This window comes from Caloenas nicobarica, chromosome 1 (genome assembly GCF_036013445.1).
Source record: "Caloenas nicobarica isolate bCalNic1 chromosome 1, bCalNic1.hap1, whole genome shotgun sequence".
NCBI lineage: Eukaryota > Metazoa > Chordata > Aves > Columbiformes > Columbidae > Caloenas > Caloenas nicobarica.
The window spans coordinates 78,010,139-78,024,737 of NC_088245.1; the positions used below are offsets into that span (position 1 = coordinate 78,010,139).

At 41.6% G+C, this 14,599-nt stretch overlaps 1 protein-coding gene across 1 annotated transcript in view; it reads left to right on the top strand.

Annotated features, from left to right (window-relative positions):
• The window catches only part of ITPR2 (inositol 1,4,5-trisphosphate receptor type 2), a 273,845-nt gene that overhangs the window by 99,278 nt on the left and 159,968 nt on the right, over window positions 1-14,599 (top strand). The window contains exons 22-24 of the mRNA XM_065626844.1: window positions 8,509-8,702; window positions 12,398-12,530; window positions 13,472-13,529. Coding sequence (XP_065482916.1) covers window positions 8,509-8,702; window positions 12,398-12,530; window positions 13,472-13,529 — 385 coding nt within the window. The remainder of the gene's footprint in view (window positions 1-8,508; window positions 8,703-12,397; window positions 12,531-13,471; window positions 13,530-14,599) is intronic.

The following is a 14,599-nucleotide window of genomic DNA, read 5'->3' on the forward strand; positions in this document are numbered from 1 at the left end:
ACTTTCAAGGCTGACATGCTGATGGATTTATTTTTTCCTTCGTCTAATGTCTGTGGCATGAAAGCTGTATTTTTGATGCTGCTTTGTGGTTTTGGGGATAGGCAACATCAACAGAACTTACAGAACGTCAGGAAAAGGTGAAAGTTTGTAGAGTTCCACCATGGCTGGGCAGCAGTGAGTTTGTATGCAAAAAGGGAGGGCTTGTGGATATACTGGAGGTAAGTGGAGGCTGGGGCGGCCAGATTCACTTAGGGGGTGGGTAGCAAATGTATGTGCATAGCATATTGTCGGGTTGGTTTGTTTGTTTTGCCTCATTAGTTCTGAGGGCTGTATAACACATAGAAGTGGCTTTACCTTCTGCCCCTGATGTTATGCATTAGGTTTTCTGTGAGGCTTACCTGAGGTCAGCTAGTTATTGAGTGAAGAAAAATGGTTTAATGAAGAAATAAAGTGTGATTCTTGGCCTGTTTATGGTAGGTCTGCAGTCTTTATGAGCAAATTCTGTAGAAAACCCTTAAAAATTAATACCTCTTTCACAAACAGAGATGTAAGGCTTAATGCTTCTGGCAAATAATATATAGCTCTAAAGGTTTTGAAATAAAATGTGTTCCTTTAGGTACTGAAGTGTTGTTATTATATGTCTTAAAATGGCTATAACTACTCACACAGAAAAATTAAGTTGCAGGAAGTAATGTGGCCAAATCAACAAAGGCAAAGAAATGTAGGGCTAAAGTTGCCATTGGGGTTTAAATTTAGCTCTTGGTAACTAGACGTTGCTGCACATATGGTTCCCTGCCAGAGGATCCCCAAGGCCTGGCAGTGCTGCATGCTTTACGATGGCGCTGAAGCTTTAAGAAGCTTATGGTGGAGCAAGAGTACAGGTCTCACCGAAATCCCCAAAGTCAAGGCTGTTTCGAGTCGAGGCTCCTGTTTCAGCAGTCATGGGGAAAGTGACTTGCTGTTATAAGTAAGCAGCTATAACTACTAACTACCTACACTGAGGCACTGGTTGAGATGAGGTCAGCTTTGCTGAAAACTCGACTTTGCTGATGGTGAAAGTTTTGGACTTCCTAATGTAGCAGTGAGCTTGGAAACCAGCGTGAAGCTTCCTCAACGCACTGGCAAAATTCAGGTTTGCCTCACCAGGGCTACAGTTGGTAAAAGCTAATTACACGGGAAAAATGAGAGTGGCCGAGTACTGAGAAGGCTTTGGGATTTTGTTGGGTTGTGGATGGGAAAGGAGGCCTGAAGGGCTGTGGTGGAAGAAGTTGGTGTGATAAGGAAGGGTTAGGTGTGTTGATAGCACGTGCTGCCTGGCGTGTGCCCTGCTGCATTGGAAGAGGGGAAGTGTTTTCTGGGAGGTGTTCGGAAGAAGTTGAAGCATCAGGTATCCTAGTCAAAGCATGCTCAGGTTTGATGACATCAGGGTGTTGTCTCTGTAACTCAATAACTACAGAGACAATGCGAGAAATGACACATTTTTGCAAAACCTTTGATTTGTCTCCTTCCCCTCCAACCCCCCTTTTTATATAAGCAAGATTGAACAATGTATTTGGCTTTTATGGACAGGTTAATCAAAGTCGTTGGAGCAGTGGTTGCAAGTACATTTGTCTTTTCTGCTCATTAAGTACCAGATTTCTTGAAGAACACATCATATGTCAGCTCCTGTTTAGGCATTTAATTCCAGAAACATTGAGCATCCAGCTTCTCCAGGCCCTGATGAAAGCTGCTGGATGTTCAAATCCTTTTGAAAATATAGGCACTTTTTGCAGAGCTAAAAATAGCTGAGCAGTTTTGAAAATTGAGTCCTGGGAATCCACTTTTCCTATACTTGTGTTGAAGACGACTGAACAATAATGTTAGTAAGTGCAGACTTGTCACGTCCCGCCTAGAGATATGAGTGAGGGGGGAGAAGTGACTCAGGTTCGTGGGTCCCCTTGGTTGGAAAACAGTACACACAGTACTTAAGATCCATAAACAAAAGGCTTTTATTTTGCAGCTTGGCCCAAATGGTATATGATTTGGTGGCAGAAGGATTTACGTTATTGTAGGTTCAATTGGTAAACATAAAAAGTTTGCAGCCTATGTGGGGCTGTAAATCTTACATTACTATATTACTTATAAAAAGGAAAGCAAAAGAACTAGAAGTATGGGAAAGAAAAGAGAGAGAAAGATTTCACCATCCTTATGGTTCTGCTTTATGTGTGATGGAGTTCGCAGTCTCGGATCCTGCGGTGTGCGGCGTCCTCCGATGTCTTGCTCAGTTCACGTGGTGAGACTGGCGGGCAGAGTGGTCCTCAGGATGGTGGGTGGGTGCCGCTGGTGCTTGCACAAGGTGGGCGTTTATAGCCCTCTGAGTTGCCTGCTTGCATAATTTTTGGTCTTTTGCGGAGGTGTTATTGCGAAAGATAGAAGAGTCGGGGTGGGGGGGAGTGATTGCGAAAGATTGACAAGTCTCAGGCCATCTTGAAGGGTCTCAGCTTTTTCCTTTGTGCCATGCTGGGCATATCTGAAGGTGGAGTTATGTGCCCTCCAGCATGTCGCCCACCTCCTGTATCAGCCAGCCCGCCTTGTCTGTGGCTCGTTAGCTTGTCGTTGATATGTAAATCGCAATTCACCTTATACTGAATGTACCATCTCCTGTGGCTGGATGAACTGCCACAATGTTCGAGCCATTATTCTTATCAGTCTCTGACAAGACTCCGTCCCTCTCTGGCAACTAGGGACCAGATCAGGTGCGTATAGTTAATTTTCAAATAAACAAGGCTGCAAGTCGGTTCCCTAGGTTCTTGAGGATACTTGTGGAGTGGAGGGCTATGGGCAGTAAGGGTATCTGCCAGCCTTTAACATTATCCAGTGTGTGTTCACATTCAGCCGCTACACGGTGTGTGAAGTACCTGCAGTGCTGTGGGTACCGGAGAGCAAACCAAGGATGCTGCACAGCAATTGGCTGGGAACAATTTGAAGAAAAGGCATGAATTGCTGGCTGCCTTTGGCAGTTGTTTTTCTCTCTGAATGTGGTATTTTGTCACTTACCATCCATACTGTGTTATATAGCAGATTGTTGTTTACTTTTATATTCTGCTTTTAGAATTTTCACAACCAGTAAATGACTTATCAAGAAAATATGTTTATGTAGAAAATGAAGTGTCACATTATCCACTGTTTCGATTACTTGGGTGGTTGTTATTTTTTTTCCCATAACTGACTCCTCTGCAAAGTCTTTTTTCTCAGAGAGGCCGCCGTGTTGTCAATCCTGCCAAATTGTATGAGATTATGTGCTACAGTTTTGTGACAGAAACTGATATTCATTAGGAAGTTGTGATCACTGTAATAAAAAGTAATGAAAGGAGATGCACAGTTGTCTTTTCAAAACATGACAAGCATTCTCTTTCCTCTTCTTTCAGTGCCTGTTAATCTACAGCTCCTTTAAATTACCACTTACGCATATGGTGATTTCACTCTTCCATAGGCTAACATTGTGAGACTGTACATTCAACAGGAGGCATTTCTGATGGGTCCACTGCTTATGGAAGGTTCTTGGCAGAGGGAGGAGCAGAGAGGAAGACTTGGGGAGAGGAAAGGAAAATTGGAAAAAAGGAAAAAGATTCATGGAGATTGCTTTGAGTTTTTTCCTCTGTTAGTCAAAGCCACAGCCTTGAGCACTTTTGCAGTGGTTTGTTGGTGAGAGAAGTGGTTGGTTGCACACACTAGCACCGTACTACGTTGCAATGGCTTTTCTTTCCGTGCCACACTCCTCAGCCATAATGTTAACAAAGACAAATGATGGAGGTCAGCAGGTTAAGGGTGGCAGTACCATATGAACGCACAGCTCTGGCTTCTCTTCGCTTATCTCTAGCAAAATGCACACAAAATTAATCAAGGTGCACCTCTACTTGCTCTCTCTGCTGATTTAGCTCAGTTAACCACCTGAGGCAGCAAGGTAATTTTTCCTTGGGCATTGGTATTCAGGAAGCATTTCGGAGCTCTAAGTAAGATCAGAGCTTAGTTATTTTAGTAATTGTGTGCATATGTACTAAGAACTTAAATCTCTTTTATTGAGCCAGTGTGTTTTGGCTTGCATTGTTGCAGGCTTAGCTGACATGTAGTCAGTCCCTTTTTAAGCCACAGTAACCTTTCTGCATGCCCTACCTCGGAGACTCATGCCTTTCCTGCTGAGATAACTGTATTAAAGCCAAGAGGACACAAAAGCATGGCAAGAAGAAACAACTCACTAGCAAGAGTGCTGCTGGCCCCTCATGTTTGTGAGAGACAGATTTAAATCCATGCTTAACATGGTCTAGACTTCCAAGGCTGGGCAGATAACACTGAGCAGCACGAGTGCTGATTACTGGAGAATCTTTTAGAAGAGAAGCTGCTGCCCACTCTTTATGTACCTGAATGATCCTCGTGGCATCTTTCAAAAAATAAAGCAGTTCCTCCTGGTGTTGAGACCCAGTCAGCTGCTTCATTTGCCATGCATGAACATGCTGGTTGACTGCTGTCTGTTCCCAGGAGATAGTTACTTTTCATCAGCACCCTACAAAACATAGTTGTTAAAATATCTTTTCTGAAAAGAACGCTGAATTGCTGCAGTTGCTGTATTATTTTCACTCTGGGAATGTTCTCCCCAAGCCTGCTCTGAGTTAATTAAAAATAACAGTCAGCATCATGCAGTTAGTTAAAAAGTTTTCCAAGGTGGGTTTGCACATGACACCTTGTCTCACTGCTGTTATTGACAGAAATAATGCAGCATTGAGTCACTATCCATATCAGCTGTAAATACTAAACTGGATTAAGTAGAGTTTTCTCTCACTGAAATCCTTTCCTATGCCTTAACGAAAACCAGTTTGAAATGGCAGTGATAATATGTACCACCTTAATCCTCCTTTGCTTTCCTGCCTCTGGCTGTTTAGATCAGTCACATGAAGGTCAACAGTAAAGCAATGTTGTGTAAAGAGGGTTTATCCTTGTTGGATTCCCAACCAGAGCTTCATAGCTGCTGCTCACTGGTTTGTACCATCTTTTACCATTGGTGTTCTGTGCATAAGGGGAAAGGAGAGCAGTCATCTCCTTTCTTTTTATTTTTTAGGTGCCTTTATAGACTCCATCATCACATTAGCTGAGTGCCTCCCAGTCTTTGTTGTATCAGGCCTCTCACTGTCCTTTTTAGAGATGGAGAGTAGTCTCCTCATTTATGGGGCTGGTCCTGAAATGCAGAGAGAGCGACAAATTCGTAGGTCATGGAAGGAGCTGAAGCCCATTCCCTGCGGTGCCTGTGCAGCACCGCAGTGATAGCTGAGAAATAAGCTGGATGTGTGCTCTAGGCAAAATCCCAGCTTGCTTTCTCCAAGAACCTGAGGTCCAGCCAAGACATTGTCTGACTCCTTGTCCAAAAGACACTACCGTTTTTGTTAACTTTACACCAAATGGAGTTCAGTTTTGAAGGGTGAGCAGGTGTCCTGGTTTTGTTAAAAAACAAGTTTCTCTTTTAGTGAATTTCCCTGTCAGCTAAAGCCTTCTAAATAACTGCAGGTTTCCTGAAAGCTAGATACATGTTTTGGTAGACATAGCAATGGAATGCGAGGTCATTGATAAGGATGGATGCACATCTCATGAGAGCAGTGAACTGAAACAGGTGACCAGAAAACCTTACCAACTAAAGTATTCCATCCCATTCAAGTGATACTTCATATAAGAGTGGGGGATCACAAGGATCTTGTCCCTTTTCCTTATGGCCAACATTGGGAGAGGACCTTGCGAGTTGTCCCTGCGAACTGAGGCCCAGTGACAGACTGAATCCAGCTCCGGTTGGCTGCAGAGTCCAGGCCAGGACTTCGGGTGCCGGCCCCACATCTGCCGGAGCAGCTGCCGGGACTTTCAAGATTGGTTTTGTACATTTCGTATTATTTTCTCTATTTTTATTGGTAGCATTAGTAAAACATTTTTAATTTTTCCAACTCTCTTCTCTCTGTCCTTCTTTCCCTCCCAATCGCCTGTCCTTAGAGGGAAGGGGGGAGAGAGGGTTAACAATACATCTGCCATGGTTTTATTGTCACCCTGCAATCAAACCACGACAGCAGGAACTTTCAAGATGAAGTGTAATTCTGTCTCATTTGGGACAAACTGCAGTTGTATCTAGTTTTTGAGAAGGTATCTTCTGGACTTGTCTTAGACTTAAGTGGTTTAATTACTAGCTGGTAACCCCATTGGTCAAAGTTGCTCTGTATAGAATTTCTGAGCTTTCAAAATAGCAGTGCCTCTATTTATGTTCACCTCTGTACAACTGAGTGAAAGAGATTTTGAAAACATGTTGTGAGAGGAAGGATGATGGCTTCTCAACTGAGAAGTAGTGCAAGGGTATTACAGACCTTGAAGAAGCTGCACAACCTATAGGTCTTGTTGTGGGCTTATCAGTCTGCATTAAGGACAGGACAATGCGAACGAGGTCATTTATTTCATTGTTTGAAAATGAAGAAGGTGCAAAATGTCTGTTTAACTGGAGCTACTTTAAGGGCTAAAGGTCCTCCACTTAGTAATCTAGCTTTACACGAGTGTACTGAATGATGATCAATGCAAATAGATGTTTGGCTCACTGGGGGAAAGGGGATGGGGAGGTGAGGGGAGAGGGAGATCCATACTATGTTATTCCCCCGCTGTTTTGTTTGATTTGAAAGGAAAATGCACCATTTTCATTTTGCAGCAAGAAGGGTATTTGGAATTATTTTATTTGCTTTATGCTGGTGTAAGCAGGAGAACTTTCTGTGCCTGCCTAATGTGAGGATTTAGCCCTCAGTTTGACTTCTGGCTTTTTTTTTCCCTAACATTATGCAAAGTTAGAAATATGTTCCCTCCCCCCACCCCGCTTTGTAGGGACTTGAAGTATTATTTTCAAAAGACCAATTCAGACTGATTGCACACCAGTCTGGATGCTGAATGGGACCTCAAATGTGACACTAATCTGCCACATTCACTTTGAAACAGCAAATTCTTTGTGTGTTTTCCTTTTAAAGTGAGAGCTGAAGGCATCCTCTTTCCCTGCATGCAGTACTTGAGCTCTATGGATTGAAGAAAGAAGGGCATAAGAGGAGGATATTGCTAACAAAATAAAATATAGCTTTGGCTTTTTACAGCAGATTATCTGGGAAGAGGGTCTCTTCAGCGTGAGTAAAACTTGTCAGTTCGTGATGATTAAAGTGTACTAAAAGACAGAGAAGAACTATTCAGGCTTACCTCAGCAAAGCTGCATTTCCTTGGCTCTTTTGTTTGCCTTTGGTGTAGTCTAGGTGCTGGCACCCTTTTTGCGAAGAGATGCTATCATTCCCTTCCTTTACACCATTCATTTTGATCTGTGCTTTGCAAGAAAGGAAACTAATTCCTGTAGGTAGCTAGCATGATACTCTTGTTCTTTCTTCTCCCTACCTTTGGAAGAAGATAGTTATTGATTCACTGAGATGCTTTTCATATCAAAATTCACTATAAAGACAGACCAGTGTAATCAATGGGAATAGATGGTATTTGTCGGTAGATTTTGCTGAACTGGCGTCAGTGATAGCTACCATTGCAACTAGACTGGACTGAAGATTTTTGCCACATGAGCTTAATTTTTTTTTTTCCCCAGATGTAACTTATGAAGGGTACTGTCATTACAGATAGTAGTTTGACCTTAAGAACAATCCTCAGAGCATGACCTTCTCCTGGGACTTTTTCAAAGTGCGATGGTTGGTTACTTGTCAGCTGGCGTTGGCTTGTGGCCTGTCATTTGGGCCACATGCAGAGATCGATCAGATTTGCACAGCCTCAAGTCTTTACCCTCTCTTAGTGTGACATAGATATGTGGATAGTCTCCTTCCAGCTTCTCTAGTGTCAAGCACATATATTACATGTAGTCGTCATGGTGAAGACATCAGTGGGAGTAGGCATGGAAGATGAACTCTTCCCATGTGTCTACAAGGCAAGGTCATAAATTGCAGGAATAGATGATATCAATGAAATACCAATAGAAGTTTTCTAACAATAAACATAGTCAAGTATTGGAATTGCTTGCCTAGGGATACTCTGTAATGTGGGACATGCAATGCTTAAATACTCTTAAAAAAATGGTTAAAGAGACCTATTTCAGAAATGATCTTAGATGTAGATAATATTAATATGCCTTCAGACAAAAGGATTGATTACGTGAATTACTAAGATTTGTTTTGTTCTACTTTGTATGATTTCTTGAACATATTAACAGAAGTGTGGAAATAAATTGGTATCTTTTCCATCTGTTAACGTGTAAGAAATGATCTCTGGGAAAACCAGTGTAGAAAATTTGTCCCTAAACTGTTGGGTAATTTAAATGAAATCCTTCTCCTGAGGTTTGATCAGGAATTGAGGACTTGTTTTTCAATACTGCCTGTTAAGACTGTAAAAATGGGTTGACGACATGGGTGTATGTGTGATATACAGCTTTGCAAGCAAGCTTTACTCATGGCAAATATATGTGTGTTTTTGTTTAATGTATAGGAAACAATGTTATGAGGACTATCCATGGTGTAGGAGAAATGATGACCCAAATGGTGTTGAGCAGAGGATCTATATTTCCCATCAGTGCCCCTGATGTACAGCCAAGCATTCACCCAAGCAAGCAAGCCAGCACCTCAGACAGTGAAGATGTGATCGTAATGGACACCAAATTGAAAATCATTGAGATTTTGCAGGTAATACTGGTTGGTGGAATATTACATAGCAATCATTTCACAGTTCTTTACTTATTCACATTGTGGCAAGTTCTGTTACCTGCATCCTTACTATTCACTGGGCTGATCATTGTAAAAAGAAGACTTGGTAGGAGGAAACACAAGTCTATGGGTCCTGGTGGGATCACCCCAAGGGTGCTGAGGGAGCTGGTGGAGGTGCTCACCAAGCCACTTTCAATTATTTACCAGCATTCTTGGCTAACTGGGGAGGTCCCAGTTGACTGGAATTTGGCAAACATGATACCCATTTACAAGAAGCACCGGAAGGAGGATTCAAGCAATTACAGGCCTGTCAGTCTGACCTCAGTGTCAGTGGAGGTCATGGAGGAGATCATCCTGAGTGCCATCACGTGGCACATACAAGGCCACCCAAGCAATCAGGACCAGTCAGCATGGGCTTATGAAAGGCAGGTCCTGCTTGACCAACCTGATCTTCTATGAGAAGGTGACCCGCTTAGTGGATGGAGGAAAGACTGTGGATGTTGTGTACTTAGACTTCAGTAAGGCTTTTGACACTGTTTCCTGCAGCATTCTCCTGGAGAAGCTGGCAGCTCATGGCCTGGATGAGTGTACTCTTTGCTGGGTAAGGAACTGGCTGGATGGCCAGGCCCAAAGAGTTGTGAATGGAGTCGAATCCAGTTGGTGGCCATTATGAGTGGTGTTTCCCAGGGCTCAGTATTGGGGCCAGTTCTGTTTATCTCTTTATCAATGGTATGGATGAGGGGATTGAGTGCACTCTCAGTAAGTTTGCAGACAACATGAAGTTGGCTGGGAGTGTTGACCTGCTGGAGGGTAGGAAGGCCATACAGAGGGATCTGGACCGACTGGATCGTTGGGCTCAGTCCAATTGTATGAGGTTTAACAAAGCCAAGTGCCAGGTCCTGCACTTGGGCCACAACAACGCCAGGCAGGGGTTTAAAAGACATGTAGATGAGGTTCTTAGGGACATGGTTTAGTGCCAGTGTTAGGTTAACAGTGGGACTCAATGATCTTGAGGGTCTCTTCCAACCAAAATGATTCTGTGATTTTATCATAGTTATACTCCTCTGTGTGAACAACAGTACAGTTGTGATCCTCACTCTGTTACACCTACGTCACTTCTGAAGGAAGTAAATGATGTAGAAACTCTGTCACTGTAACTGTGAAAAGGCAGAACTTGTCCTTTAATATGCCTCACTAATGTTTTCTGAAAACAGTGTGTTTCCAGTCTCATTAATGCTTATTTTACACAGGGGTAGATTATCTGACTTTAGCATTTGACGTCTCCTTTACAGTAGTTTGGTGAAGGGCAGACTTGGACCTAGACCCACTGAAGTCATGCAAGGCCATACACTTTTAAAGTCCATTTCAGATTTCCACTGTTAGACTGAGAATAGTCTGTAGGTTGCTATGATTTTCCCTCAGATGAATTGACAAGCTAAATGACACTACCATGCCTCCTGAGATATAATTTTCACTTTGTGCTATTAGTAAGTGAAGTGGCACACATTCGTTCTGTGTATCAGTTCCCAGTTTCTGCAGTACTTATGCCCCGAAGGGATGTTTCAGTGTTTTTTATAAATTCTGCAGATCTGTTGGTACCATTGTCACTTTTGAAGGATTCCATTTGTTCTGACTTGCTTATAAATGACTTAGATTACCTTAATTATTCGTCATCTGAAATATTATAAATTGTTAGATTATCTACAATACTGCATACTTTGGTTCTAGAGCTCCTTTAGTTTAAGGCTTATGGGGAAGAACAGGGTGTGATGAAGTTATATCACCTAAATAATATCATTAATGTGTGTTGCTTCTCATTTTAATTTGCTTTTTGACTGATTTTTTCTTCATACTATCTTGCTCTACTGGTTGATACCTAGGAGGATGATTCTAGGACACCAGCCTTGTCCTGTGCATTCACTGTCTGCTCACAGGCAAGAGAATCGCATTTTGTCTCATCCTTTCCTTTTTCACCGCACATCCAGTGCAAGAGCACCTGGGATTGGGCAGCATTTAATCCTAATTTGTTACTTAATCTGTGGCTTGTTAGTTATGGTTTAGTCACAGGGTCAAATTACTGCAGATTAGTACGTTGTCATATGTGGAGTGAATCACAGTAAATGTGCGTATGTATGACCTTAGTTCAAAAGAAATACAAAATAATTTGGTTTAATTTAATATGCAATGAAGGATTAATTTAAATCATGTTACCTCTTATTACTGTGCTACTACCCTAAAAGAGAAGTAAGAATATTTTAGATTTATAGTATTATCATCCAAAGCTAGTACAATGGTGATTAAAACTATTCTATTCTAAGAAATATTTCAGTTAATAATAATTTAGTTCTCAATGTATCCTCTTATTAAGTAAAGGCATTTTTTACTTAACAGTTTCCATTCTGCCATCAGCCAGAATTAAACAGATGGCCTGGTAGGCTTAGTTGACTATGTGTGGACTTGGGAAATTTTTATTTTTAAAAATCCTGCTTGTACAGCTATAGGGTAACTTGATCATGGAACCGAAATAAACCTGTCTTTTTTCTTTTTGATTAGAAGATTTTAAGGAAAATATGTTGTTTCTTAAATTGGCATTTGATTTGCTTTTAGATGACATAGTCCTAGTTACCCTGTTCAAATCCTGTTATAGTACTCTGGGTCTGGGAAGCTCGTCTGGCTTTAGAGATCAAAGAAACAGGTTGCCACTATTTGCTAAGTCAGCACCTGTTGCCTGAGTCTTGGTAACTTAACATGTGTGCTTTCATCCCCATTGACTTTAAAGTATGTTAAATTATTTTAAACCTCCGTCATTGTACACTTAGTGTGGGCAAGGAGCATAAGTGTGGGAAACACTGCAACTCCGTCGGCAGTCAGTTGCTGAAGCGTCAGATGTGTACGTGTCAGTCCTTAAACTGATACTAATGTCTCCAGCCAAGTTATTTTCCTCATTATTCCATTATAAAGGGGTTTTTCCTGTATGAGTTTCCAATTTCACAGCTGAGGAGCAAAAGGCACCAACAATTAGAAGGAAGCAGAGCGTTGAGTGAGGGGGGATCTCTACCACCATTACAGTGATAGCTTCCAAAGCGAACCTTTTTTTTTTGGCTGCATGCTGGCAACACTACTAGGAGCTCAGGAAGGACATGCTGTGCGCTCCTCACATCCTCAACTGATCACTAGCAGTGTAAAAAAAGGCATCACCAGGCTTACACTTCACTTCATGGGAGCTTGGAGTTCCTGCAGCATCGCTGCCCTTAGCTGTCAGGCATCTAAGAAGGTGAGCCTTGAGTCTGTCGTCTTCACTCTCAACCCCACTCCACTTCTTATCTTTGTGGGGCATTAGAAGTCCAGCTGAAATATGAAATAATCGGATTCAACGTGGGTTTGAGTGTATTGACCTGGCTCGCGGGCAGTGGGGAGAAGGCGGCGTGCTGGAGCCCCTGGACAAATCCGGTCTGCTGCTCAGTATTTACCAGTTGACAGGGTAGAGTTCAATATGTCTTAGGATGGTCGGAGGGAAGAAATAAATCATAGAAAACTGATGAATATAATGGGTTCTTTTTTTCTAGTGGACATACATATTTAAAATAATCATGTATCCCTATACATTCCACCACAGATAAATCCTAACCTGTGTTACTGGAGTCAAAATCTTATTTTAAACTTTTTTCTTGTAGTTTATTCTCAGTGTTAGACTGGACTATCGAATATCCTACATGCTGTCTATCTATAAGAGGGAGTTTGGGGAAAATAATGAAAACGTTGAGAGTTCTCCAGCATCCCCACCTGACACACCAGGGATTGCCTCAGGTAAATGTTGCTGTTGTATTGCAATGTAAAATAATTCTGTGTAGACTACTGCAAACAATGAACTCAGCTACACCAGAAAGATTCATGCAACTGAAAGTTGAAAAGCTTGTGGAAGAATCAAAAGGAATCCCATAAAAACAATACTTTTGCAATCCCATGAAAATAAGACTTTTGCTGGCCTGTCCTCCTCTAACAAAAATGTGATTCCTTTTTCCCATGATGAGAATTTATTCTCTTATTTGTACTCTTCCCAAAACACCGCATGATGACAAATGTAGTGGAGGGTAGGTCATGAAAAAATGATTTGGGTTGGATGAGGACAGATTTAAGTGAGGCGAATGTGGGATGGAAATGAAATGGCTTTCCAGGAAACATTCCTGTGCACACAGAAGTGCTCCAAAGGCTGACAGCTGTCTGTGCGGCCACCTTCGAGTAGGGGAGATTTGCTTTAATTGGAGGTGCAGTATTACAGGGCAGTGGCTAAGGAATGCTGAAGTCTTAAGTAGTAAGATATATTAAAGCTATTCTAAAGCAAAATGATGGTGTGGCAAATGATTTGGCTAATGATAAATATTCTAAACTTCATGTCTCTCATTTAGCTGCTTTGTGGGGGTTTGCTCATCTAAAAAAAAACCCAAAACAAAACCCAGTAAGTTTCATATTCTCTGTCATGTGTGGATCACTGGTAGTGGTTTGTACAGCTCCTAGCACCACAGGCCTCTGGTTCATCACTATAATTTGGCTCTACCTCAGTAACACACAGTTTAACTCTGCCCCTTGTCCTGTTTGTTCCCTACTGCTCTTGCAGATAGCAAGTTTTGCCTAGTTAAGGAATGCATAGTTAAACCTTTATGTGATAACATCTACTTTAAAGAGGAACAGAGTTCCATTTTGCTGTGAAGATTAAACAATGATCACTGGATTTTTTTTTTTTTCCGCAGCAATTGTTCCTGATATAGATGAAATTGCAGCTCAGGCTGAAACTATGTTTGCTGGCAGGTATATTCTCTCAAGTTTTACCTCTCTATATTAATGTCTTTGTTCACGTTGGTATTTCTCATGGACAATCTCTGTCTATTCTATGTCTGTTTACATACCCCTTTTTCTTCCTTTTGCTACTTGTTATTACATAGACAGAAAAGTGCCAGAAAAGGCCTGGATTTCTTAGAAGAAAACAGCCCAGTGGGTATGGATGGTTGTGGAACTGGAAATTACCACCCTCTTAGTTGTAAGAAAGTTGGTAGAAAGTTTTTGCCATGTTCCCAAATAAGCTGGGGATGGTATACAGGTGTATTGGGCTAAAAAGCACTAGTTATTTATTTATCTTATAATACCTCACATGTTTGCTGGTGTACCTTATGGCTGTAGTCTCAAATTTCTTGAATCAGTAGGTTACTGTTGACCCTCAGGATTTCTTATAGACCGCATGATCTGTTGTCATTGCACTTTGTCAACGTAACTTCCTTAATAAGTTCAATAATTTCTTTCATGACTCCTCAAATCAACTGTGGACCACTTGCCATGATCCTCTGGACCACCAGAGGCCTGTAGATCACAAGTTATGCTTGCAGAGTTTTGAAAGTGGTTTCAGCTACGCTGTGAACAACAGCAAAAAAAAAAGCATGGAAAATATCCACACTGGAGAGTTATTACCATTATCACTATATTGGTTTAATTTTATGGGTATAATTATACCAGTAAAAATGAATTCCATTTAGACAAGGCCGTAGACAGTAAAGTTTTTCTTGGAGCCAGGGAGAAGGATCCGCAATATGGGCGTTCTGATCTTTCCTCTCTCAGTCCCTTATGCGTTCTCAATCTTTACGAGCGAGAGCGATGCCTCCAGTCCTCTCCCTGAACTCCCGTAATGTAAAACAACACACAGCCCTTGGCATCTGCATCTTTAAAATGAACAGGGAGACTGAATGGCTTCTTAGAAACGTTATTTCTGCTTTGATATGTTAAGTGTAAATCTGCTTTCTGCTGTTCCAGATTATAAATATGATTCCAGAAATATGATGCTTTTGGCAATTCTTACTATTTTTGAGCTTATTTTTTCTTAAATGAAA